Source organism: Mesoplodon bidens, assembly GCF_964165515.1.
Source record: "Mesoplodon bidens genome assembly, chromosome: 11".
Lineage (NCBI taxonomy): Eukaryota > Metazoa > Chordata > Mammalia > Artiodactyla > Ziphiidae > Mesoplodon > Mesoplodon bidens.
Genome location: NC_138167.1, coordinates 79799889 through 79825291, shown reverse-complemented (window position 1 = coordinate 79825291; position 25403 = coordinate 79799889). Strand labels below are relative to the sequence as shown.

The window sequence follows — 25403 nt, the reverse complement described above, 5'->3', positions numbered from 1 at the left end:
GTGAAGTAAGTGAAAGCTGTCTATAATAGAACATTTGAATCAGTTTGCTAACGAACTAAAGGTCATCCACACAATTTAAACTGCTTATTGAACAATTATCAGGAAAAAAAAAAGATCTTCACACCGTAAACATAACAAATTGTCTAATTAATTACTGAACGCTGATGCGCAAATGAAATAATGTGTTAGGAATCTAGAATTAACTGAAGAGTTCTATAATCTAACTGGGTATTCTGAGATTACAAATCTATAAAAATCACACAAAGAATGACAGGGAGAATATAAATGCTAATCTTCTTTCACTGCCTATAAATAGTACTCTCACCGGTTCATTCATATAATACACATAGATCTCATTTTTCAGCAAGTGCCTATATGTTACACAGTAAGTTCAGTCCTAAGGGCATCCGATTTTCTAATGCAGTTACGTATATAAAATTGACCGGTTTTGGTGCAAATCAGGCTGCCTCTGAGCCGTGTAAGACACATAAGAAGCAAAGACAGACAAAAGGCAGCTCCGTGGCCACAGAGAGCGTCTTACCATAAACTGCACATTGTCAAATCCATTAGCCATCAGGTGGTTCTCGTACTGAGGTAGCCCAATGCTTTCCAACCATTGTCCCACTGTTTGGACAGGGCATCTGGGTCCTGTAAGAGGATGAAGAGGGAAGCGTTTAAGCAGGGAGTAGCCATCCACGGGGTAATAGCGGTAGTCCTGGGCTGAGAGGTGGCATTGCCACATCATGCTCCTGGGAAAGTTGCTATCAAAGGAGCCCGCCAGCTTGACAGATTAATGTTCTCAGCGAGAGAGCAAAGTCAGAAGTAAAACATAGTTTGCCAGGCAGGCTGTGGAGTATGACTTGATCCTAGCTCCACATTTCTTACATATTAATCTTTACTACCGACCAGTACGTCACACAGCCCCCAAAACCAGGCAGCAGAAGAAGGCATATCAAGCTGTCAGCTTAGGCTGGTCTGCGTTCTATGTGATTGTTGGAGTACTCCACAATGAGCAATGCACGGCCAGCAGCCAGGATTCTTTTTATCAAGTACTCCTACACTCATCAGTATGCAGCTCCATGCTCCTTGCTCCCCCTCGCTCGCTCCCCTTCATTACCCAGCCCAGGCTACACCTCGCATTTTCAATAATAGCCATCAGATAAGGCAGATTTTTTTTGTCTGCAAGCTGTAAGCCTGCTGCTGCTGCTTCCTCCTACACACCCATCCAACCGTCAATCTTGAATGACGAGAGCAGTCAAAACAAATGCAGAAAATAGCAAGATTCAAAAGCAAACCAAAGTGCTTAAATCTGAATTGAATCTTCATACTGGTTATACGTTACAGAGCTATTTGTTGTGGAATTTTACGTTTCAAAAGAAACACCAGGAAATGCAAAGCTTTAACTATAGCTTATAGGGGAGCTCCCGACAGGTTCCCGTTTTGCTCTTCTTTCCTTCCCTCCCCTTTCTTTTTTTTAAAATGCAGCACAGATAAATGTTTCTGAACTAAAGCTTTACAGTGTTTGGAGAACAATTATTCTCTTTCTGTACCTTGCTGTATCAAAATGAACCACTCTGAGGTATTTTTTTTCTTCTTGAATTGCTGCAAAATACAGAAACTGCATCGCAATCTTGAAGTCAAGATAATTCATTTCTCATTTGCGAGGCTTCTTCCAAACAAAAATATTATTAAGCACAAGAAATCCTTTTCCTCTCTGATATTTATAACCCAGTCTACCAGGGTTGACATTCTAAATTAGCTACAGAGGTAACATTACTGGGTAGAATTTTTTTAATAAAGAAGAAAAGCCCTAACCAAAAATAATTTAAGAATAACAGATGTAAATGTGTGAGTTTTACTGAATGGCAGACAGACTAATTTATTTAATAATTGAGAGAAACCAGAGATTAATAATAGAACCCACAGGAGTAGATCATGGAACGAATAGATGCTTACTTAAGATTGAGAGAGGACTTGCAGAGAGGTTAGTCTACCCTCTCTCTTAATGCAGGAATCCCTTGTCACAGTGTTCCTGGAAGAATATCATCCAGTTTAGGCTTGAATACTGCCTGTAACAGAGCTCTTACTACTTATCCAGAAGGCTCCATTTATTAGAAAGGTATTTTACTTCCTGGCTGACTCCTACTCACTCAATCCAGCTCTGCCTTTGGAGTCACACAGACTGAGAACACTGCCTTCAACACATAAAGTGTTTTAAAAATTAAAGTTAACTCTCATCCCCCCAGAACAGTCCTGGCACATAGTAAGTGCTCAGCAAATATTTAATGAATAAATGAAACATGACTTTCCTTCTTTCCCCAAATCTTATCTTTCTCTGTTTCCTTTCTCTTTTGAAGAACATTGTCACCCTCCCTAGCACACAGACATTAAACTGCAAAACACCTTGCACTCCCCCTCTCACCACTGACATCAGTCCCCAAGTTCCACTCATCCCTCATCGTAGTATCTCTTGCATCCATTTCCTTGATTCGAATTCCTCTTTCATATTTATGGAGCTGACATCTAGTGTGATTTTGTTCTCTTCATTCAGGCCCACCTGGTGTAATACAACTATGGCCTCCGTGTTCGTCTTCTTACCTCTGATTTTTAAAAATCTAGTTTATACGTGGATGTCACAATAATCTCTTTAAGACAGTTTTGATTATCACTCCTTATTTCAAAACTCTGGCATGGCTTCAGTTGGCTTCAAAATAAACTCCCAACTCCTCTGATGACATTTTGGGGTCTTCATGATTACTACAAATCCTCTAATTTTATTTCCATTCCCCCAGTGCTCCAAGCACGTGGGATTACTGGCTTGTCTTTAATGGCAGCCTGTAATATACTTGGGTTTCTTTTATTATGTCCCCACATTTATGCCTCTTCTTTGGCTTTGGATCAGATGATATCTCCTTTATGAAACCCTTTCTAGTTCCCCTAACAGGAATGTTTTAAGTGGCATCTACAGACCATCTATTATAACAAATATTTTTTATCTAACATTATAGTTATTTGTATATAAGATGTATTTCTTGAATGTAGGAATATGTCTTGCTAATATTAAAAGTAGTAAGGATTCTTTATGCACCTGCTAAACCAAATAATGTAATTTTCATTTCACAATTCTAACTATATAAAATCATCCTAGTTTCAAATTTAAATTTTTTAAAGTCTATCCCAAGTCTCTGAATTTTTTATTTAAAAGAAGATATCTAGGTTTTTAAATAGAAACGATTGGGTTCTAGATCTCTTAAGAAGGTCAAAAAGTTTGTAGCAGTTTAGGAATCTGTTTTAAGGAATTCAGGTTGCTCAATATTACCTATATGAGAAGTTGATAGCAAGACACTATTTGTCCTTGGCCAGCTCTAAAGCTGGTACATGGTGGAGTTAAAGGTAGGCGCCAATTACAGCCTCTCCTAGGGTCACATCCACATTGTTTCTACTGATCATTTTAAGCTATGAGTAGGTGGATAAGCTACACAAAGATCGAGCAAACATGACAATAATTTTTTGGTTTGGTAAAGCATATGCTGATTGGTCAGCTCCTCAAATCTCATCTCCTAAGATGCAAACCAGGGACCAAGTACCTAGAATAGTGCTACACACATTCTAGGCATTAAATTGCCTTTGTTCAATGAATGAAACATGACATTGGAAATGCCTTTCATGAGATTTTCATTTCTTAAAAGAAAGAGAAAGAGAAGGAGACAGAGAGAGAGTGAGAGTGAGAATGAGAGTATGAGAGAGAGAGAGAGAGACCTTATTTCAAGTTCCAGGCTGCTGTACAGAAACAGCTCAGAGAGAATACTGGTTACTAATCACTTTATAAATCTTTATATAGACTGACTGAATTTTATTCTTTTAACTATTCAATCATTCAGTTTCAACTCAGTAATTCTCCTATGTTGGCGAAAGGTTTTAATGCAGTGGGGAAGTGAATTGGGAGAAACTGGGGTAGGGGGAGGTGGTGAGGGAGAGGAAGGAGGAAGAATGAGACCTTGAATCATGCTGTTTCTGGTTTTGTTAAAGTATTTTCTCAGGAGCCAAACCACTGAAAGAACCCTTGCTTGGGTCTGAAGATCACTTTTTAAATAGTGTTTACATATATTTCTTACTTTACTTGCAATACTTTCTTGGAGTCTTAAAATTCTTAAGCATGACATCACATTATTGGGCAGGCCTCTTTATTCAACTAGAACTTCTTTAAGTTCCAAAAGGGAGATAAGAGGAGGGAAAGAAGAACTAACAGTTGTTACTCAGGGCTACTATGTTCCAGGCAGTGTGGTGTGGATTATGAGCCCCACTTACAGATAAGGAAACTGAAGTTCAGTGTATGTGATGAAACCAGGAATTTCTTTTGCACAGTCTTTTAAAAAATAATTCTGGGGGTTCCACTTCCAGAAGGGCAAGGTGAGGAGCTCCATGGACCTTCTCCCCAGCCAAACAAACATAACTGGAAAAAATTGTATAAAAAACCAAAACAAAACCACCATTTAAAGTCTCTGGAAATTGTCCTAAGAACATACAGAGGATGAAGAAAGATTTATTCAAGAAAATCTACTAAAACTTGGTAAGAACAGAGGGAGTCTATGGCACTTGAGCCATGACTTATTCCCTCCCACCCTTCCTTCCCTAGCTCAGCTTGAAAGAAGCTCCACTCTGGGCGGGTGTGCCCAAGAGGATGGGCTCCTCTCTCCTCAGAGCCCACCCAAGAGATATGGTATCTTATCTAAAGGGGCAGGCCAGCAGCATTTCTAATACCCTCCAACTCCAAGTTATAGAAGTTAAATTCCTGGTGAACACAGCTGAGAGGTCAAGTGCTCCCTTTGTCCATGCAGCCTCTATTCACAAAGTGGAGGCTCTATCCTACTTGTGGGAGGCCAAGAATAGTGAGGCCCTGATTGCCCTCATTCCAGCTTGCTTGTAGGGCTGAGGTTGCATGTCTAGAAAGGCAGGCTGAGATGAGAAGACCAGGGGCTACCATCCCTGCCCAGTGCCCAGAGCAGTGGCTCAAAGATTTTGCCAAAGCGTCCTTAAATACAGACAGCTCTATCTCAAGGAACTGATTTTATTTGAAATAGAGTATGAGGAAGTTCAAGCTTAAGGTGATTATTAAAAACAATGGAGATTTTGGGGTAAGCGATTAAAAGGAGGCATTAGGACAACAAGCTAAAGCTAAATGGTAGCCAGATAGTTTTAGAGAACAAGGGAAAGACATAGTTAAGAAATGCCCTCTTGGGGTAAGCCCAAACTTCAAAGACTGGCCTCAAAAACTACTCCTGCCCAAATGGAATTGGACCAACTCTGGAGCAATTTGTATATAAGGGAATTGTCAAAAACAAGAGAGCATCCAGCTGGCAATTAGGGAAAGCTAATACCTGAGTGTGATACCAAATGAGGCAGACAGCTTAACAGAAAGATTAGGGAAAGATATAAAGAGGACTCTGCTATAATCATTATCATCCCCGGATGACTATGCACATGGTCAAGGCTCTACCCATGAATGAATAAATACCATGTAATATATCCATAAAATGGAATATTATTTGGCAATAAAAAGAAATAAAATGCTGATAGATATTACGACATGGATAAATCTTGAAAACGTGCTAAGTGAAAGAAGTCAGTCACAAAATACCATATATTTTATGATTCCATTTATATGAAATATCCATAATAGGTAAATCTATAGAAACAAAATAGATTAGTGGTTGCCTCGCTATAGGGATGGGAATTGGGAGTAAAAGGGGAATGACTGTTGATGGATATGGTGTTTCTTTTTAGGGTGATAAAAATGTTTTAAAATTCACTGTGGTGATCATTGTACAACTCTGAATATACTACAAACTACTGAATTATACACTTTGGGTGAATTGAATGATATGTAAATTATATCTGTATAATTTACAGTTATTGAATAATAATAATAAAATAAAAACAATATAACAGTTCTTAAATTTTCTATAAATTTATAACAACACAAACCACATACATAATTGCATATCAAAATACACTGTTATTGTTTTATGTATTAGTATTTTTAGTGCTCTATTTTTTTTTTCTTTTTCTGTTTTTCTTGGTTACTCCTTCCCCCAGTCCCTCCAAACCATCCGTATCATACGTTCTCTCATCAAGGTAATTCATGTTAACAAACTAGTATGTATGTTCACATGTATTTATCCATTGCCGAATCACACACACACACACACACACACACACCTCACAGCTATGTACAAATATATATGCATATATATATGCATATATATATATATATATATATATATATATATATATATATATATACACACATACACACACACACACACATGCATGAGAAGTATATGTAGGAGTATTTTTTTTTTTTTTTTGCGGTATGCGGGCCTCTCACTGCCATGGCCTCTCCCGCCGCAGAGCACAGGCTCCGGACGCGCAGGCCCAGCGGCCACGGCCCATGGGCCCAGCCACTCCGCGGCACGTGGGATCCTCCCGGACCGGGGCACGAACCCGTATCCCCTGCATCGGCGGGCGGACTCCCAACCACTGCGCCACCAGGGAAGCCCTGTAGGAGTATTTTTGGGTATTGTTTCTTAAAAATAGAATCTTATCACATGTTTCTGAACTCTACTTTCCTCATTTGACAAAGCTTTATGAAATTCTAACAAGTAAATAAGCTCTAATTTGTTCTTTTAAATAGCTGCATAATAGTCCACACTGTGGATACACAATATTTTATTCAGTTCTTTGCCTGATATCTCTAGGCTCAACTTTTCATTTTCTTTTTTAAAAGTTCGTATTTTGAGATAATTGTATATTCACGCAGTTATAAGACACAATAAGAAAGATATTCTGTATAGACTCACCCAGTTTTCCCCAATGGTAACATCTTGTACAACGGTAGTATATCACAAGCAGACAGTTGGCATTGATAAAATCCATTATTATTCATATTTCACCAGTTTTACATGCACTCACTTGTCTGTGTGTGTATATGTTTAGTTCTATGCAATTTTATCACGTGTAGATTGTGTGACCATCACTACAGTCAAGATAAAGACAGTACCACTACAAGGAATCCTTCTGCTATCTTTTCATAGCCATGGCCATCTCTCTCCCTGTCCACTCTTTAACCTCTGGCAACTACAAATCTGTTCTCCATCTCTATCATTTTGTCATTTCAAGAATATTATATGAATGGAATCATACAGTATATAACCTTTGGGATTGGCTTTTTTTCATTTGGCATGATTCCCTTGAAATCCATACAAATTATTCTGTTTGTCAATAGGTCATTCCTTTGTCCTGCTGAGGACTATTCCATGGTATGGGTGTACGATAGTTTGTTTAATGATTCAGCCATTGAAGGACAGCTGAGTTGGTTCCAGTTTTTGGCTCTTATGAATAAAGCTGTTATAAACATTTTTGTATAGGTTTTTTATGTGAAAATAAGGTTACATTTCTCTGGGATAAATGACCTATAGCTAGCACCACACTTAACCATGAAAGACTGAATGCTTTCTTGCTATGTTCAGGAAACAAGGTAAGGATGTCCACTCTCACCACTTCTATCTAACATTGTACTGGAGGTTCTAGCCAGCACAATAAATCACGAAAAATAAATAAAATGCATACACGTTGGAAAGGAAGAAGTAAAACTGTTTATGTTCACATATGACATGATTATCTGTATATAAAATCTCACGAGATTCACATAAAAGCTACAGAATAAATGAGATTAGCAAGATCAGTAGGATGTAAGGTCAATAAGATATAAGAGATAAGGAATACAAGATCAATATTGAACATCATTTGTTTTCTATATACTAACAATAAACAATCAGAACTTGAAATAAAAAACATCACAATTTACAATAGCATCAAAAACATGAAATTCTAAGGAATGAACTGTCAAAAGATGTGCCCGACTTGTACACTTAAAATTACAAAGCATTGCTGAAAGAAATCATATAGGACCTAAATAAATGGAAAGGTATACTGTGTTCATGAATTGGAGGACTCAAAATTGTTAACATGTTAGTTTTTCCCAAATCTACTTGTACATTCAATGTAATCCTAATAAAAATCCCAGGAGGAGTTTTGTTTTTTGTTTTTTTTGGTGGAAATTGTCAAGCTTCTCCTAAAATTCATACAGAAATGCAAAGGATGAAGAATGAACAAAATAACTTTGAAAAAGAATAATAAAGTGAGAGAAGGTCAATTCTTGACTCCAAGACTTACTATAAAGCTATGGTCATCAAGACAGTGGTGTATTGATTTAATACAGACATGCAGATCAATAGAACAGAATAAAGGGTTTAGAAATTGACATCATATAGAAGATCAATTTATTTTTGACAAAGGTGAAAAGGCAATTCTATGGATAAAGGAGAGACTTTTCAATGAATAATGCTGGAACAGTTAGAGATCCATATGCAGAAAAATAGATTTCAATTCATATCTCATACCATATATAAAAATTAGCTAAAAATCATAGGCCTAAATATAAAATCTAAAACTATAAAACTTTTAGAAGAAAATTTAGGAAACTAATTTAGGAAAAATCTTGAACTTGGGTTAGGCAACAAAAGCACAATTGTAAAAGAAAAAATGATCATTAGGATTCATGAAAAATTTTTTTAAAATTCCGCTCTTTGAAAGACACTGTTACAAGAATGAAAAGGCAAACTGCTGACTGGAAGAAAACATTTGCAAATTGCATGTGATAACAGACTTGTATTCAGAGTATATAAAGAACTCTCAAAACTCAGTAATAAGGAAACAAACCAATTTTTATAATGGGCAAAAGATCTGAACAGAGATTCCACCAGAGAAGACATATGGATGGCAAATATGTGTGTGAAAAGATGTTCAGCATCATTAGACATTAGGAAAGTGCAAACCTATAATGAAAACCATAATGTGATACCACTTAATAGAAGGTCTAAAATTTTAAAAAGCTGACCACACCAAGTGTTGACAATGATATGAATCAACTGGAACTCTCAGACACTGCTGGTGGGAATGTATAATGGCACAACCACTTTGGGAAATAGTTTGATAGTTTCTTAGAAAGTCAAATATACCTCTTCTACATGGCCCAGCTATTCTACTGTTGGGTATTTACCTAAGATAAATAAAAGCATATGCTGTGCAGAGATTTGAATACGAATGTTTATAGCAGCCTTATTTGTAATAGCCTACAACTGGAAACAGCCTAAAAGTCCATCAACAGGTGAATAAACAAATTGTAGTATACCAGCACAATGTAATAATACTCAGCAATAAAAAGGAACAAATAGTTGATGCATTCATCACACGGAATAAATGTCAAAATAATTTTGCAGAGTAAAAGAAACCAGACCCTCCAGAACAGTGTAGATTCTGTATGATTCCATTTACATAAAATTCTAGAGAAAGCAAACTTATCTATACTGACAGAATATAGATCAGTGACTACCTGGGGGTGGAAAGAAGGGGCGTGAAAGGGATTATGAAGAAACATGAGGAAACTGTTGGAGGTGATGGATATTTATTGTCTTGAGTGTGGAGATGGTTTCACAGGTGTATCTAATTGTTAAACATCAATATGTGCAGTTTATTGTAGTTCAATTATACTTCAATAAACCTAGTTTTAAAAGTTTTTCAAAAGTAGGAAAAGGAAATAAAGAATGATAGGAGAAGAAAGTGACTCATCTTAAACAAAATTGTCAAGGAATGCCTCTCTGAAAACGTGAAATTTGAACAGAGACTGGAATGTAGTGAAGGAACAAGCTGTTCTGGTATTTAGGAAAAGAGAATTTGAGGCAGTGGGAAGAGTAAGTTCAAAGGCCAATATCCTACCCTATGTGGTAAGGGCCTGATGATACTAACTCACTTTTGACATGTTCATAACTATTCTCATTGTATATTGTGTAGCTATTGAAGGCCTAGGCCACTGAAATGAATGTATGCTTACTCCAGGGTATGGTCTGGAAACTGTTATAACTGTATTAAATTAAATCCATGAGACCAGTTTAGGTCTCTAAAATTAATTTTTTCTTTTAAAAGTAGAAGGCAATTCATATTCTGATTAATTTCAGATAATTTCTTAATTAGGTTCTAGTTAATTGGGGAGGGGGTAGGATACTTCTTTTGATACTTTATTAAGTCCTTCAGCATTGACTGATTTCTTCAACAAATATTTATAAAGTACCTCTTGTTCCTAGCATTTTGCTAGGCAGTGGGGATATAGCTTTGAACATCCCTGAACATATGTAACTTATAGGCCAGTGGAGAAAACTGGTTTACTACTTAGAAAATGTCAATTGAAATTAGAGGAATTAAAACCTAGAGACATGACTTCTTACTGTGAGTATATAGAGAGGAGAATGAATTAGAGAAAACAGCTTAAGTGACTCCAGGTTCCATGAGCAAAAGAGAAACACTATCTGTTTCAATGAGGTGCCCCTAGGGTGAAATGGATGAAACAGTTAAGATGGGTTAAATGATTTGGCAGAGGAGACTGTTATCAAATTTGTTAAACAGGAAAATGACATTTAGGAAGGGATAGAGGAGAGCCCCGGGACAAAAGTTAAAAAAAGAAACTGGCTAATCCCTAAAAAATGTAATAAATAGCTGTTTATCCTAGCACCAAGGTAACTGACATTAGGCAAATACTCTTCAAAGAATGTGAGTTTTTCCAGTGATCTAAATTATATATAAAGCAAGGGAGCTAATATTTATTACAGGTCAGGCCTTTTAAATATTATCTCATTATGCAAAATGATAGCAAACCTGCATTTACTACGGTCAGGTTCTAAATGGTCTACATGTATTAACTCATATTATTTTCATGACAACCCTGTGAAGTACTATTGTTATCATCTCTTTTATAGGGCAGAAAAATAAAATACAGAAAGGTCATATGTTGTTTAAAGTTGCACAGTTGGACCTAGAACCCTGGTAGCCTGGCTCTAGAGCCTAAGCTTTTAGCTACTACTCTATCCTGCTTCTCTGTTTCAGATGCACAGGGTACGAACCTTGCCCTTTTACAGGAGGGAGAATGTTTACCCAGACACATACCAGCAGGTTTGTTTTAAAAACGGTTTCCCAGTTGTTCTGTTAATTCTCCTTCCCAGCCTTCATCTTACATTTATGATTCTTGGCTTGTGAAGTACAAAGCAATGAGAAGAAGCCGGAAGGAATACTGAAGGGTGGGAGAAGGGTGAATCCTATCACTTGGATATTTTTATTTCACCCTTAACAATGGGCTTTTCTGTGCTTCTGAGAGACTGCAGCTTCCGTATTGTTTCCACATGGGTGGTCAGCCTCTCCAGACTGAAATGCGTGGATGCCTGTGCTGTGTGTCTAGGAAGATGCTGCCTCCGTGAGAGGTAGTACAGCACGGTGGTTAAGGGCCCAGACTCTGGAGCGGGTTTGCCTGGGTTTGAATCTTGGCTCCTCTCTATTATGTAAATATTTGCTTTTTCTGTTCTTGAGATGGAGCATGTAGCAATATAAAGAGTACCTTTCTAGTGGGCAAGTTTCTGGGGCTTAGTTCCTCTTCAGTAAAGTGTGGGTGACACCTTACCCCACCTATCTTATGGTTTTGTTTGAAGCTAAAATTAAATAACATATGTGAAAAACCACTTTGAGCTATAAAGAGCTATTCAAATGCTAGGGCTGTATAATTATCTCTACTGTCAGTAGCATATATACTTGTGTTGTTCATTCAGTCTCTCAATCAGTGTCATCAGTGCTTTTCCTTGCCCAGTTCTCTTTGTTTCAAACAGACAAAAATGCATGGGGCAAGCAGTATGGACAAATAACAGAGGAAAGCTCATGGTACTGTGAAGTGATCAGAATCCCAAGCCCCATGATGTCATTAAGGGCTTTGTCTTGTCTAACATGCACCAATAGCCAGGTCTTTCGCATCAAGCCGTCTGCTCTTCACATTCATTTAAAGTAAAAAGAGAATAAAGGGGTGGGGCAAGGAATGGCAAGAAAGGATAATTCTTATTCCTAGCTTCATAGTTAACAAATGGGTCTATTAAGTTATTTATTCTGACATATTTAAAATAAAAACTGGTCATTTTTTAAGAGACTGGTAAAAGAGCCCACTAAACTTCTTAAGAAGCCAATGTCCACATTTGGGAGAGAAATTTGCACATTTAACAAATAACTGTAGCGTTGGTTTCTATGTGAGCCTGCTCTTCTGTCTTTTATATCTTGTAATACAGCTGTAGGAGCTTGGAGTGAACAGTGCTAATTCCTATAAGATAGTGTAACAAAGATCCTAACGATTTTATTCTTAACTAAAAAGTATCAATATCTCATTTTTCCAATCTTAAATATCCTCTGAGCTGAGAACTATAAACTACATATCTATTTTCCTAATGGAGAAAAATTGACAATGAAAATTAGCAGGAAGAGAGATGATGCAATAAGAAAAATGCTTCTTCCACTGATAAAAGGACAGCCATTCTGAAATGCAAAAACAGAAATGCAAAGCAGAGGTAGTAGACAACAGAAGAAGCTAAAGGATTAGTTATTTCAGGAAATGTGGAATGTTGTGGGTCAACAGAGTTCTGGATCATAAAGCCAAGATTCAAACAGGAAAATTCTCCAAAATCATGCTTTGGTGTTTAAATGCTAAGGGAAGTCAGGAGCTCAGATTCAATTTTCCCTAAGGCCTTGAATTTATTTTGAACTAAAAACTTCATGGAGCACTTAAGAAATACCAGCCTTTACAAAACAGATCTGACAACTTCTGCTCTGGGGTATGGTCTAAAATAGGAAATGAAATTTAAGCCTAAAATGCTAAAATCTTCTGGCAGACAACCAAAAATATATATAGGCCATACCTGATCAGAAAAAAAAATGTAATTCCTTTGATTTCATTCTCATTTTCCCTTCTTTTAAGGCTTACTAGCAAATGTTTGAATCTTCTCTGAGAAGCTGTATACAGCCTTAAGTCATTGAGGGCCTCCCTATGTGCCAGTCATAGTTTTAGGACCAGGGAGGAAAAGGAACTTGTCCTGCCCTCAAGGATCTTATAGTCTAGTGGGGAGAAAATTACCATGCAGGATGATGAATGCTATAATGGAGACGTGTACAAGATACTTAAAATGTAGAAGGAAGGCAAGGATGCTTAAATTGGCTTGGGTAGAGAGTTTACAGAAGAGTCCATTTGATCTGTGACTCGAAGATTTAATAGGAGTTTGAGAGGCAAATAAAAAGATGACTGTGATAGTTAATTTATGTGTCAACTTGACTGAGCTAAGAGCTACCAAGAGAGCTGGTAAATGACTAGTTCTGGATGTGTCTGTGAGGGTGTTTCCTGAGGAGTTTAGTATCTGAATCTGTAGACTGAGTAAAGATCACCCTCACAAATGTGTGTGGGCATCATCTAATCCATTAAAGGTCTATTAGAACAAAAAGAGTAAAGAAGATTTACTCTCTGCTTGAGCTGGGACATTCATCTCCTCCTGTACTTCAGCACTGGTGCTCCTGATTCCTGGGCCTATGGACTCAGACTGAATTACACCACGGGCTTTCCTGGTCTCCAGTTTGCAGATAGCACATTGTGGAACTCAGTCTCCAAAATCGTGTGAGCCAATTCCTATAATAAATATCCCCTTATACATGTCTACCTATACTTCCTATTCATTGTTTCTCTGGAGAACCCTGACTAATATAATGGTGTTCCAGGCAGAGGGACTAGTATGAGGGTTAAAAATGATTTAATTTGAGTAAAAAAATGATTTAAATGATTCATTATTACTGGAATTTGAAGGTTATACGTGCATGTCTGGGGAGGGTAATGCCATAGGAGATAGGGCTATGTAGGTGGGTAGGAGACACATAATCAAGGAACTTGTATGCCAAGAAAAAGAAAAACTATTTTCTTTCTCAAGAACAGAGAGATATTTGCCGTTTGCAACAACATGGATGGACTTGGAGGGCATTATGCCAAGTGAAATAAGCCAGACAGAGACAAACACTGTATGATCTCACTTATGTGTGGAATCTATAAAATACAACAAGGTAGTGAGTAGATTAAAAAAGAAACAGACTCCCAGATATAGAGGACAAACTAGTGCTTACCAGTGAGGAGAAGGAAGTGGGGAAGGAGCACAGGAGGGGTAGGGGATTAAGAGGTACAAATTATAATATATAAAATAAGCTACAATGATATATTGTACAACACAGGGAATATAGCCAATATTTTATAATAACTATAAATTGAGTATAACCTTTGAAAATTGTGAATCGCTATATTGTACACCTGTAACATATAATATTGTATATCAAATACACTTCAATAAAATGAGAATAAAAGAAAAAAAAGAACAGAGAGATATGATCAAATTTTTGTTATACAAACATCATCTGGGAGGATGTGAGAGACAGCATAATGCCCAGAAGAAACTGGAAGTAGGGAGATACAGGAAATCTGTAAACCCTTCCACTTATAGAAGAAATAGACAAAATAACCCAAGTAAATATAGGGGACAGTCTTTAAGCAGAGGGGATTCCAAATATTCTAAGTCTCTTAGAACCTTCCAAAGTAAGCTCTGGTTGAAGAGCTGACTGAATTTCCTGTGAAAGAAATTTAGCTTGCCATACCTCAACTGCAGAAGTTAACACAAGGGGTTGATTCTTCCCATAGAGAAGGTTTTGTCTAATTGGTTCAAACTTAGCTTGGCAAATGAACAACCTTTGATTGCCAGAAAGACAATACCAAAATTCCAAGTGTTCTGTGTATGCATTACAAAGTGGTGAAAAGGAAATTAATCTATGATTTTTTTTAAAGATGAATTCTGTGAAGATTAAAATAATTAATAAATATGGAAAGTACTTAGAAGAGTACTTGGCATACAGTATGCACTGAATGATTATAAGTAAAAATAATAAAAACCATTTGCTGTAATAATAAATATTAGCTATATATTATTAGCTATAATGATAAATATTTACCTATAATAAACAGAATACATACAATGTTATTAATAATAAATGTAATTATTAATAATAAATGTTAGTAACAATAATGTTATTAATAATAATGAATAATGCTATTAATAATAATTGGCCCGAGTCATAAACAAATTTCAAAAAATCAACTTGGTGAGTCAGTCAAGTACTGTCTAAAATCCATGAAATACATTTTTGAAATAATTCACTAAGAAACTGTGGGTCAGACTTAATGCTCATTGCTCTTTAACAGATGCACTGTGATTAAGTATGAACAAAGATGAGACACCGAATTCATTCAATCATCTTAGCCTGACAATTTAAATTGTTCTGAAATCTCATGGGCAGGGTAAATACCTTCTGTGACAGAGACTTGTTTACTTTCTTGGTAAAGACAACTGATAAATCTCTGATTTCTATAAAACAGAAACCCTCTGCCTCCAAATATTTTCAACCTCAAGGTTAATGCTTATTTCCATTTTCTACTAAAATCTTGAAGATTCAGGGCTAAAGACTTGGTCTTGCTTCATTTTTCCCATCAACCATAAAATGTTTTGAGAGAATCTGGACCTCAAACTTGTGTGTAATCCTTCACACCTAAGACAATCTCAGCAACTTCAAATACAAAAAATTTAATCTACTTCATATTGAAGCATTGGCTGAAAATTACAATATAAACCCAAACTTTTAAAAAGGAATAGAACCATCTTATAAATATTGAATTAACAGACCAAAACCTCTTTATACTATAATATAAACATGTAGTTAGGTAATTTAAAATAATTTGAGATTCATAATGACTCAAAGTCATGAAGGTAGAAAAAGTCTTTCTTTTCTGTGTTCTATACAACTCAGAGCCAAATCTGGGAATCTGTCATGGACGGTTGTATTCACCATGCAGTATCTGTCCTTTCCTTCTGATAATGACCCCAATTTGCTTGCATCTCTTACCCCCTCACTCACTCTCAGTTCCTGTGCTTTGGAAAGAATTTCTTGCATATCATCTTCAGGGATGAATATACTCCTCTAAACTGCTGTGGTAGGTGGCTTGTAAGCTGGCCCCATTGATTACTGTTTCCTGGTATAAACAGCTTTAAGCAATTGGCCCTCCCCTTGAGTAACTTGCTTCTAACACAGGGAATGCCTCAACATCATGAGGATTTCACTTCCATGATTAGAATACAAAGATTCTGTCTTCCACCTTACTAGGAGACCCTCTCCCTTGCTGGCTTTGATGAAGCAAGTTGCTATGTTGAGGCCCATGGCAAAGAATTTAGGAAAACTGCTGGCCTACAGCCAGTGAGGAAATGAGGCCCTCAGCCAAACAGCCCAAAAGGAACCGAATCCTGCAGATAATCATGTAAGTGAGCTTGGAAGTGGATTCTTCCTCAGTTGTGCCTTCAGGTGAGCCCCCTGCCTTGGCCAACACATAGACTGAAGCTTTGTGAGATAGTCTAAAGAAGAACCCGGGTAAGCCATGTCCAGACTCCTGACCACAGAAACTATGAGATAAAAAAAGGCATGTTATTTTAAGGTGCTAAATTTTATAGTAATTTGTCATGCAGCAATAGACAGCTAATACATCTGGCCACTTATGCTTCCCTGACCAGGGTATTTCATTCAGGGTTGAGCACATGACCCAATTCACAACAATAAAAGTTAAACTCAAAACAAGAGGCTTTTGTTAATCCACCTTCCCCCTGCTACACACATAGGGCATTGTGAGGACATAGGCTTGGTGGTGTTGGCATTCTTACTCAGGAGAGAGACTTTGGAACCTGAGAAAGAAGCCAGCGTGGAGGAGAACAGAGCTGAGAAAGGGAAAGAGACCGGGTCCTAATGTACTCTTTTGAGACCTCAGGATCAAGCTGCACCTGAAACTTGAGTTTCCCTTAGATTTTTGGATATATCCCTTACATATTTTTCAAATATAAAAAATCTGTTTTATACTTTGAAAAAATACCTTTTTGCTTAAGCCAGTTTGAGCTCTAAGATCCAAGATACATCATAAAACAGCAATTTCATTTCTTGCTTTTGGCCTTGTAAACAATATTTTACTCTCTGTTTAAAATCGTGATTAGTTATTGATAGATCTAAAAAATTGGTGGTTAGTGAAGGAAGTCTTTACCCCAGCACCTCTTGATTCTAAAATAGAATTTTTTAAAGGTTTATTTATTATTTATTTATTTTATTTATTTATTTTTGGCTGCACTGGGTCTTAGCTGCAGCACGCGGGATCTTTTGTTGTGGCACGTAGGCTCTTTGTTGTGGTGCATGGGCTTCTCTCTAGATGTGGCATGCGGGTTTTCTCTTCTCTAGTTGTGGTGCACAGGCTCCAGGGCATGTGGGCTCTGTAGTTTGCAGCACGCGAGCTCAGTAGTTGTGGCGTGTGGACTTACTTTTCCCGTGGCATGTGGGATCTTAGTTCCCTGACCAGGAATCAAACCCATGTCCCCTGCATTGCAAGGTGGATTCTTTACCACTGGTAAAGTGAAGTTTTACCAGTGAAGTTCCTAAAATAAATTTTTAAAAATAAAATACTGGGACTTCCCTGGCAGTCCAGTGGCTAAGACTTTGCCTTCCAATGCAGGGGGTGCAGATTCAATCCCTGGTTGGGGAGCTAGGATCCCACATGCCTTGCAGCCAAAAAAACAAAACATAAAAAAACAGAAGCAATATTGTAACAAATTCAATAAAGACTTTAAAAATGGTCCACATCAAAAAAAATCTTGAAAAAAAAATACTAAGATCAACTCAGTAGCATTTATATGGCTAGCTGATATTAGAAAGAGCAACACTGACACTGCTTTGTGTCACTATCTTGCTATAGTCACCGTGTATTTTGGTTTAAAAAATAATATACAGATAACATTTTCCAACATGTGACTTTCTACTGTGTCCACAGGATACTTTACTCTATGTTGGATTATTCTAGCAGTCAAATAACATCTTAAGGTCCATGGATAGTTAGCAAAGTCTGTCCAGATTCTACTATAGTTGTATTAATATGTGAAAACATCCTTCCTGTTTTTATGATCACAGCCTGAAATTTTACATGAATGTATCTATGTTTTCAATCTCAATGTATATATTTTGTTTAATGAATTTTTGTTTCTTTCATGGATAGACTATATAGTATTGTATCTTGAGCTTCTATTTTCTTCTCTATGGAGTTTGACAAATGTAAGCTTCTGCTGTGGATTATATCAAACATGGTTTAATTGAAAATAACTATGTACTCATAGTTCACCTAATGGGTCACGGATAAGTAACTTAGGACCATCCATGTAATAATACAACAATAAAAACAACAATATTTTTGTAGTTTTAGATGTGCTTTGAGTAAAATAGTGGGAACAAAAGTTTATGACATCCTATCAAGGCCAAGTGCTAGTTCAACTGTACATCCAAAACCAGGTATCTCTCTGACTCATTCCCAATCCTCTGAACTATCCATGACTAAATTCATATCAGGATAATAAAAATAACGCTTTTGCATGACAAAGAATACCAAATATAAAAATAATGTAGGAAAAGAGGTTAGCAATAATATAATAAACCTTAGGTTGTAGCATTCATTTATAGGAATCACAGTGATCCTCAAATCAAATACACGTTATGAATTAACTAAATGTGGTGATAAAAAATAGGTTTATTCAGACTGTATGCTTAATCTCAGTAGAGCTGTCCATTTTAACTTGTTACATATTCTAGAATAGAATCGTGCATTCTCTTTCTTCCTTTCCTTGATTTTAATAGCATTTTGTAAGTAGAGGGTGGTTTAGGCCCATGTAGTATGAGCTCTGGCAACTTTTCTAAGTTTAAGAAGTAAAGAGCAAACTCCTATGTGACCATGGGCAAAACATCTCTATGGGTCCCTTTCCTCATCTATAAAATTAGGAGAATCTATATAATGAGTATTTACCTTATAGGGTTTTTAAGAGTTTAAATGAGATAATACTTAGAACAGTGCTTAGCTTATGATAAATCCTCAATAAATGTTAACGGCCATTATTTTACCACTATGACTATTGTTATCATAGGCATCATCATCATTGTATGGCTTTCAAGGGTCTCCATTATTGGGCTTACTCTTCCCCAACTTCATTCATATTCCCTTCCCTCCATATTAAGGAAATGTCTTCTTATACTCGTTACCTGCTTCATGCCTTCTTGACCCCTGTTTTTGCTCATGCTAGCCTTTCTACATGTTGTATCCTGTGGCTACCTCATCCTCATTTTCAACATCCTCATGGCTTTATTTTATTAGTCCTTCATTGTTCTTCCATGTCCTCCACAAGACCTTCTGGGGTACTCCCAGTAGGAATAATTTCTTCTTCCTATAAACTCCCACAGAACATCACTGGTGTCTCTTACATGGCAGTTTTCATTTTTGATGTTGTGTGATACTTATGTATGTATATGTCTTATATTTCACCAGACTTTAAACACCTAAATGATGCAAGCCATGTCTTATCTCTTTGTCACAATAGTACCTAGTAGAGTGTTTCTTTTATTTGCTTCACAAAGGAATGACTAGAAGAATAAAGTTAGATAGAACTGAATCTCTTCTGCCACTTACTAGCTACTTAGCCATCCTGAGCCTTAGGTTCCTTTTCTCGAAGATGAGAGTTAAAAATTATGCTTATATCACAGGATTGTTCTGTGGTTAAATGGAAATAATTCATGTAATGTGCTAGGCATAGAAGTTGGTACATACTTTTCAATACACATACATTTTATAAAGTGGACAACTGTAGAGTGCTCAGCAGTTATAAAGTACAGTGATCACGTTTATAATAAAAAAACATCAAATATAAGAGAAAGAGTAATAGAGCATGTAGTAATGACCTGATGGTTTTGGTCCAACAACTACATCAGAACGGGATGAATGACAAGTAATGTAGCCATAGCATCACTAAGACTGCAGATTTAGAAAGAATGAGGTCATTGACTTTGATTCTCCATAAGGGCCCTAGGTATTTATGCCATTTAAAAATATGTATAATAAAACCAGAGCTCAAAAATAATATATAGAAGGCTCTCTGGTATATGTTAAGCCTCAAAGAAATGAATATAGTGAACTGAAACTCTGACATTTTATCACAAAGATGGCAAAGCTCAGTGGTGATAATATCTGGAAAGAGTACTGATAATGTTAATTGTCTTACATATTTTTAAATTGGTTTGTGTTCTATAGAGAGCCAAAGAGAATGTTATAATAACATAAGGTCATAACAATAGTAGGAATTTTATGGTTAAAAATGATAAAATGATTTGAAAATTTCCTTCTATGATTTCCCTACTATCTTTGAAGTGTTTTGGGGGGTTTCAATAAGTCAGTAAGATATATACATTATCTAGTGAGAATCTATTTGTTTCTCTAGGCCATTAAGCTGTTGGCAGCACATTATTCAATTATCTATGACTTGCTCTGGTTAACAAATTTGTATTGTCTGGAAGATAAGTTCAGTCCTATTCAATACATTATTAAAGTTATATTATCTGCTCCTAAAAAACAGAGTTGAGTGTAGAATTATTTCTTTCTTTGGCATTTTACAAATATAAGTGGGCTCATTTCCAGTAACAAAAGATTACCACTGCACAAGGCATGCTAGAAAGGAGTGCTCGTAATATCACATTTTAAATAATTGGAAATGTATTTAAATATATTTTACCCAAACTAAAGTGTGACATAAACCATCTGTGTATAATATAAAATTGCATCTGCTTAAATTCTATGGCTACAGATTATAGTGACTATTATGTAAAAAATTACCAAATTATTTCAATAGTTTTATTATTATTAAAAAGCTTTCTGTCTTTAGTATTCAATATAATAAATAGATTTTGGGTGCAATATATTGAAAAGTTTTTACATGCTATTTTACATAGCAATTGAAATTTACTACCTCAATCTTCTAGTACTGAAAGCTAAAGATTTTGGAACTAACTCTTACTCTTTCCTGTCTGTCATGTCTTAGATAATCTGTCATCAAATTCTGATGTGTCTTCCTAGTGCTTCAGATTTGACTTTTCCTTTTATTATCATTGTTTACCTTATACCTTGAATAAATTGTAAATCTCTTTAATATGTTTAATCTGTGTACATAAGAGTTGTAGATTATCAGTACATAATAGATGAAAGAATTACTCATCTGATTTTCTTCTTGGTCTCTCTATTCAGCCACTGAATCTCCGGGGAACTAGCGTAAGAAGACAGATTTTCATTTATTATTCATTTCAGGCTCTATATGTGATATAATCATTTTAAAGATAAGTTTAACCAGAATATGTCTATTCATGGGAATATTTATTTATACCTATTTGACGACTAAGGTACATTTGAAATTGATGTCTGTATTGTATAAACATATAAATACATGTATTTATCTAACATAAAGCAAGTCCTCAATAAATATTTTTTTAACAAATGAATGAATGAGTGAGTGAATTTTATACTCAACATGAATGAGTTTAGGCCATTTCCTAGAGGTCTCAAGTGGCTCATCAGTGTGCTAGGTGCTAGAAATTCAGCAGTGAAGACAAACCTCCACTCCTTCCTTCACACAGCTTACAGTTATGGCACTACCTTTAGTTTAAACAGGGATTTAATTGTTTTAAAAATAGTTTCATATTGAGAGAAGCCATTTTTTTTTGAGAGAAGCCATTTTTAAAATAACAGATTATTGAACTCATAAAAGAGCTTTAAAAACATTTGGCATGATTTGATCAATAAATAAATTTCAAGGAACAAAATAAAAAGAAGTGGAGTATGAACTTATATATCAAAAGGGTCTTAAGAAACCTATCAACCAATTGTAATATAATTTACATTGGTAGTAAGATGATTCAACAAACAAAAGGTTAAAAAATAAACAGCGAATTGGGGACATTTAAACATCAAATGGCTCATGAATATTAAGGAATTATTATTTGATCTTTATTTAGATGTGGTAATGATATTTTGTCTTATTTTTAAGTCCTTATCTTTCAGAGTTACACACAAAACATTAACAGATGAGATAACATAAGTCTAAGATTTTCTTCAAATGACCCCAGGTGTATATAAGAGTGAATACTTGGTATGGAGGAAAACAAGATTGGTCCTCTGTTGATAGGTTTTAAAGCTAGGTGATGGGTACATGAGTGTTCTGAATACTATTCTCTTTATTTTTGTATATATTTTGTTTGAAATTTTACATAATAAAAAAAATTTTTTTAAGTCATGTTGGTAGAACTATAGGAGAAAGTTTGAAAACGTAATTTTGATCTTTTAGGAAAAAAAGTGGCATTGGATAAAATGCTTTCATACCTTGTTCCCTAAATGCTTTAACTGATGCATTTTATTTAAATATTTTTACTATATATTACTGAATTCCCAGTTAGCTAAGACAACAAATTAAATGGTGGAGTCATGATCTGTATTTTGCCAAGAATTTTAATTTTACTGATTTTATTGACTGTATGCTCCTCCTAGATAGGGCATTTAGTCAGACAAGTTACAAAACTCCAATAACATAATAAAAATGTTAGTTTCCTTATATATATAAATCTCTTCTGAATATCTACCTTTTTGGTGATTTTGAACATGAAATTCTTTTACTTTTTTCTTTTTTTTTTTTTAGCCTGTGCCATGAGGGATCTTAGTCCCCAGACCAGGGATCAAACCCATGCCCCCTGCAGTGGAAGCTTGGAGTCTTAACCACTGGACCACCAGTGAAGTCCTGAACATGAACTTCTCTAATAGCTGAATGCCATGAGGTCAAACACTGATTTGGTCAAAAATGCTGTTTTTGATTGGATCAAGCAAAACATTTCCCAAAGTGCAGCAGCAGCACAACTTGTTATATTTGCAATAAGAAAATATTGGTAAGGACTCTAAAAGTTTTTTAAGGAAGAACTTCACAAGGAGATGAAGTACAAATGGAAATGCCACAGAAAGTGGAATGTAGGGCAAATTCCTGAGGAGATCATAGAGAAATAGCAAAAGCTTGTAGGAGTTGGGTCAAAAAAGCTCAGTAGGAAACAGGATGCCACATCTAAGGGACATAAAAGGAAACAGAAAAAAAGAATTCTTTCACTATTTCAGGAACAAAAGAAAGCTAAATGACACACTTTGCTCCTTCAGTAGAGGGAAAGGGAAAGCCAATGGCTCATGATAGTAAAAATGCACAGGCAGTTGGTAATTAAAAAAAATTCTTCTTAAAATAAAGCTGAACTCAAAGTAGAATTACTAGTGTATTGATTGTGAGGTACAAATTTAAGGTGCAAAAGGGAAAATATTTTTAAAAGTTATTCTAATACTATTATAATCTTGTAATTTATATTCAAAGATATCTAAAGAATTGACCATCACATATGATGGAATATTATGCAGCCAATAAAAGTCACATTTTCAAGGATACTAATATTAAGTGATAAATGCAGAATCACATATTGTCTGGAAGGGAATGATCAAACTGTTAACAGTAGTATTGCTATATGGTTATTGGTAATTTTCATTTTCTTTATTATTTGTACATTTGTTGGATACTTTACAGTGAAAATTATTTACTTTTATAATTAAATATAACAGTAAAAATATTGTTTAAAGCACCAACTCTTCAATCTCCTATAGTTCAACCCCTACTAGCCCATTTAAATAACTCTTGTGAAGGTTGTCAATTATCAGCTCTTTGCCAAATCATAAGAATGCTTTTTGCTTTTATTCTCTGGTCCTCTGTAACATTTGACATTGTTGACCACCCCATAGTAAAATTCTCTGCTTCCTTGGCCTGGCTGTTCTAATTTAACCACACTTCAGCCATCACGTGGAAGATCGCAATGGTTCTCTGTCTTTACCACAATCCATTCTGTATGTTGCCACCAGGGCAAACCTGACCACATCACTCCATTGCTTTCATCCTTTCAAAGACTTCTCATAGCACATAAGGTGAGTTACTCAGGACTTTCTCAAATGCAAGTGACCTACTGAATAGAAAAGGACAGTTTCAGGTCCAGGAATTTAAATCAGTCCTCAGATCTTTCTTCCTTGCTTCTGTTTTCTCTTATAGTTGCATCTCTTATAAGCAGATGAGCTTCTCTCAGAGATTCGGATGAGAGGGCGGTGCCATGGATAATTTCAGATTTTTATATCACCCTGGCTAGCAACTTCAAGGCCAAAAGGGATACCTTCTCTTTCATTATTTATGAAGTCCAAGTCAAAGTCTTTGAATAATACGTCAGAGAATAATATGTTTACGCCTTAGATTAATTACAAAGGCCAAGAGGGCAGGCCCATGAAACAGGTCCAATCCTGTGGACAGAGGGATAATATATATGATTGGCAGCCTGATCAATGTGGAATGCCCAAGGGGAAATTCTTTAAAGGAAAATAGGAGCACTGTTAATAAGAGAAGGGGTGAGGAATACTGTGAAGATGAAAAAACAAATATCCCTTATACAAGGTAATATCCAGTCTCCCTAGCCTAGCACTCTTGAACTTTCTTGGACTGGCCTCTGCCTATTTTTCTAGCCTAATCTTTTTGCCATTTACTCCCAAGAAGTCTACAATCGAACCATGCTGAACTTTCTGCTCTTTTCTGAATAGGCTGTGTTAGGCAGAATAGTGGCCCCCAAAGATGTCCACACCCTAATTCTTGGAACCTGTGAATGTTATCTTACAGGACAAAAGGTATGCTGCAGATGTGATTAAGGTTAAAGACCTTGAGATGGGGAGATTATCTTGGATTATCAAGGGTGGCCCAATCTAATCATATGAGTTCTAAAATGCAGAGAACCTTTCTCAGATTCAGAGAACCAGAGAGATGGCAGTGTGAGAAGAACTTGACCCACTGTTGCTGGCTTTGAAGACTAGGGAAGAGGGCCACAAACCAAAGAATGTAGGTGGCCTCTAGAGGTCTCTAGAAGGAAAAGGCAAGGAAATGGGTTCTTCCCTAGAGCCTCCAGAAAGTAATGCAGTCCTACTGACATTTTGATTTTAGCCCAGTGAGACTTGTGTCAGACTCAGGACCTATCACAGAACTGAAAGATAGTATACTTGTATTGTTTAAGCCCCATGTCTATGGTAACTTGTTACAGCAGTGATAGGAAACTAATACATTAGGCATGTTATTTCATACTTTTGTAGAGGAGGAAAAAGTTTTCCTTGACTCTCTTAGGGTCACTGGCTAGGTCTGAAAATTAAACTGACAAAGACAGATTAATAGGAGAAAGGCATAAAAGTTTATTTAATATAAGTTTTATGTGAAACAGGGGCTTTCAGAAGGAAATGAAGACGCAAAGAAATGGTCATTTTATGCACAGCTGTGGAGGAATATGATAGATTAAGGAGCATGAGGTAATTGTAGTAACTTGGGGAAACTTAGCAAGGGCTATTTATTAGGATTCTTTTCAGCATCCCTTTGTCTTTGTAGATAAAGGGGTTCCTTTCCTCTGGGTATAGGGAG

The 25403-nt window shown here is 36.1% G+C and overlaps 1 protein-coding gene across 19 annotated transcripts in view; it reads right to left on the bottom strand.

The window, feature by feature from the left end:
- Positions 1-25403, bottom strand: part of ANKS1B (ankyrin repeat and sterile alpha motif domain containing 1B) — a gene marked incomplete at both ends in the record, with an annotated part of 1149683 nt that overhangs the window by 414458 nt on the left and 709822 nt on the right. For 10 of the 19 annotated variants that reach the window (XM_081250044.1, XM_081250045.1, XM_081250046.1 and 7 more), the window contains one exon: positions 542-745. In XM_081250044.1, coding sequence (XP_081106170.1) covers positions 542-745 — 204 coding nt within the window. Of the gene's footprint in view, positions 1-541; positions 746-25403 lie in introns of those variants that run through there. The other 9 variants (XM_081250042.1, XM_081250054.1, XM_081250053.1 and 6 more) reach the window with 2 other exon arrangements.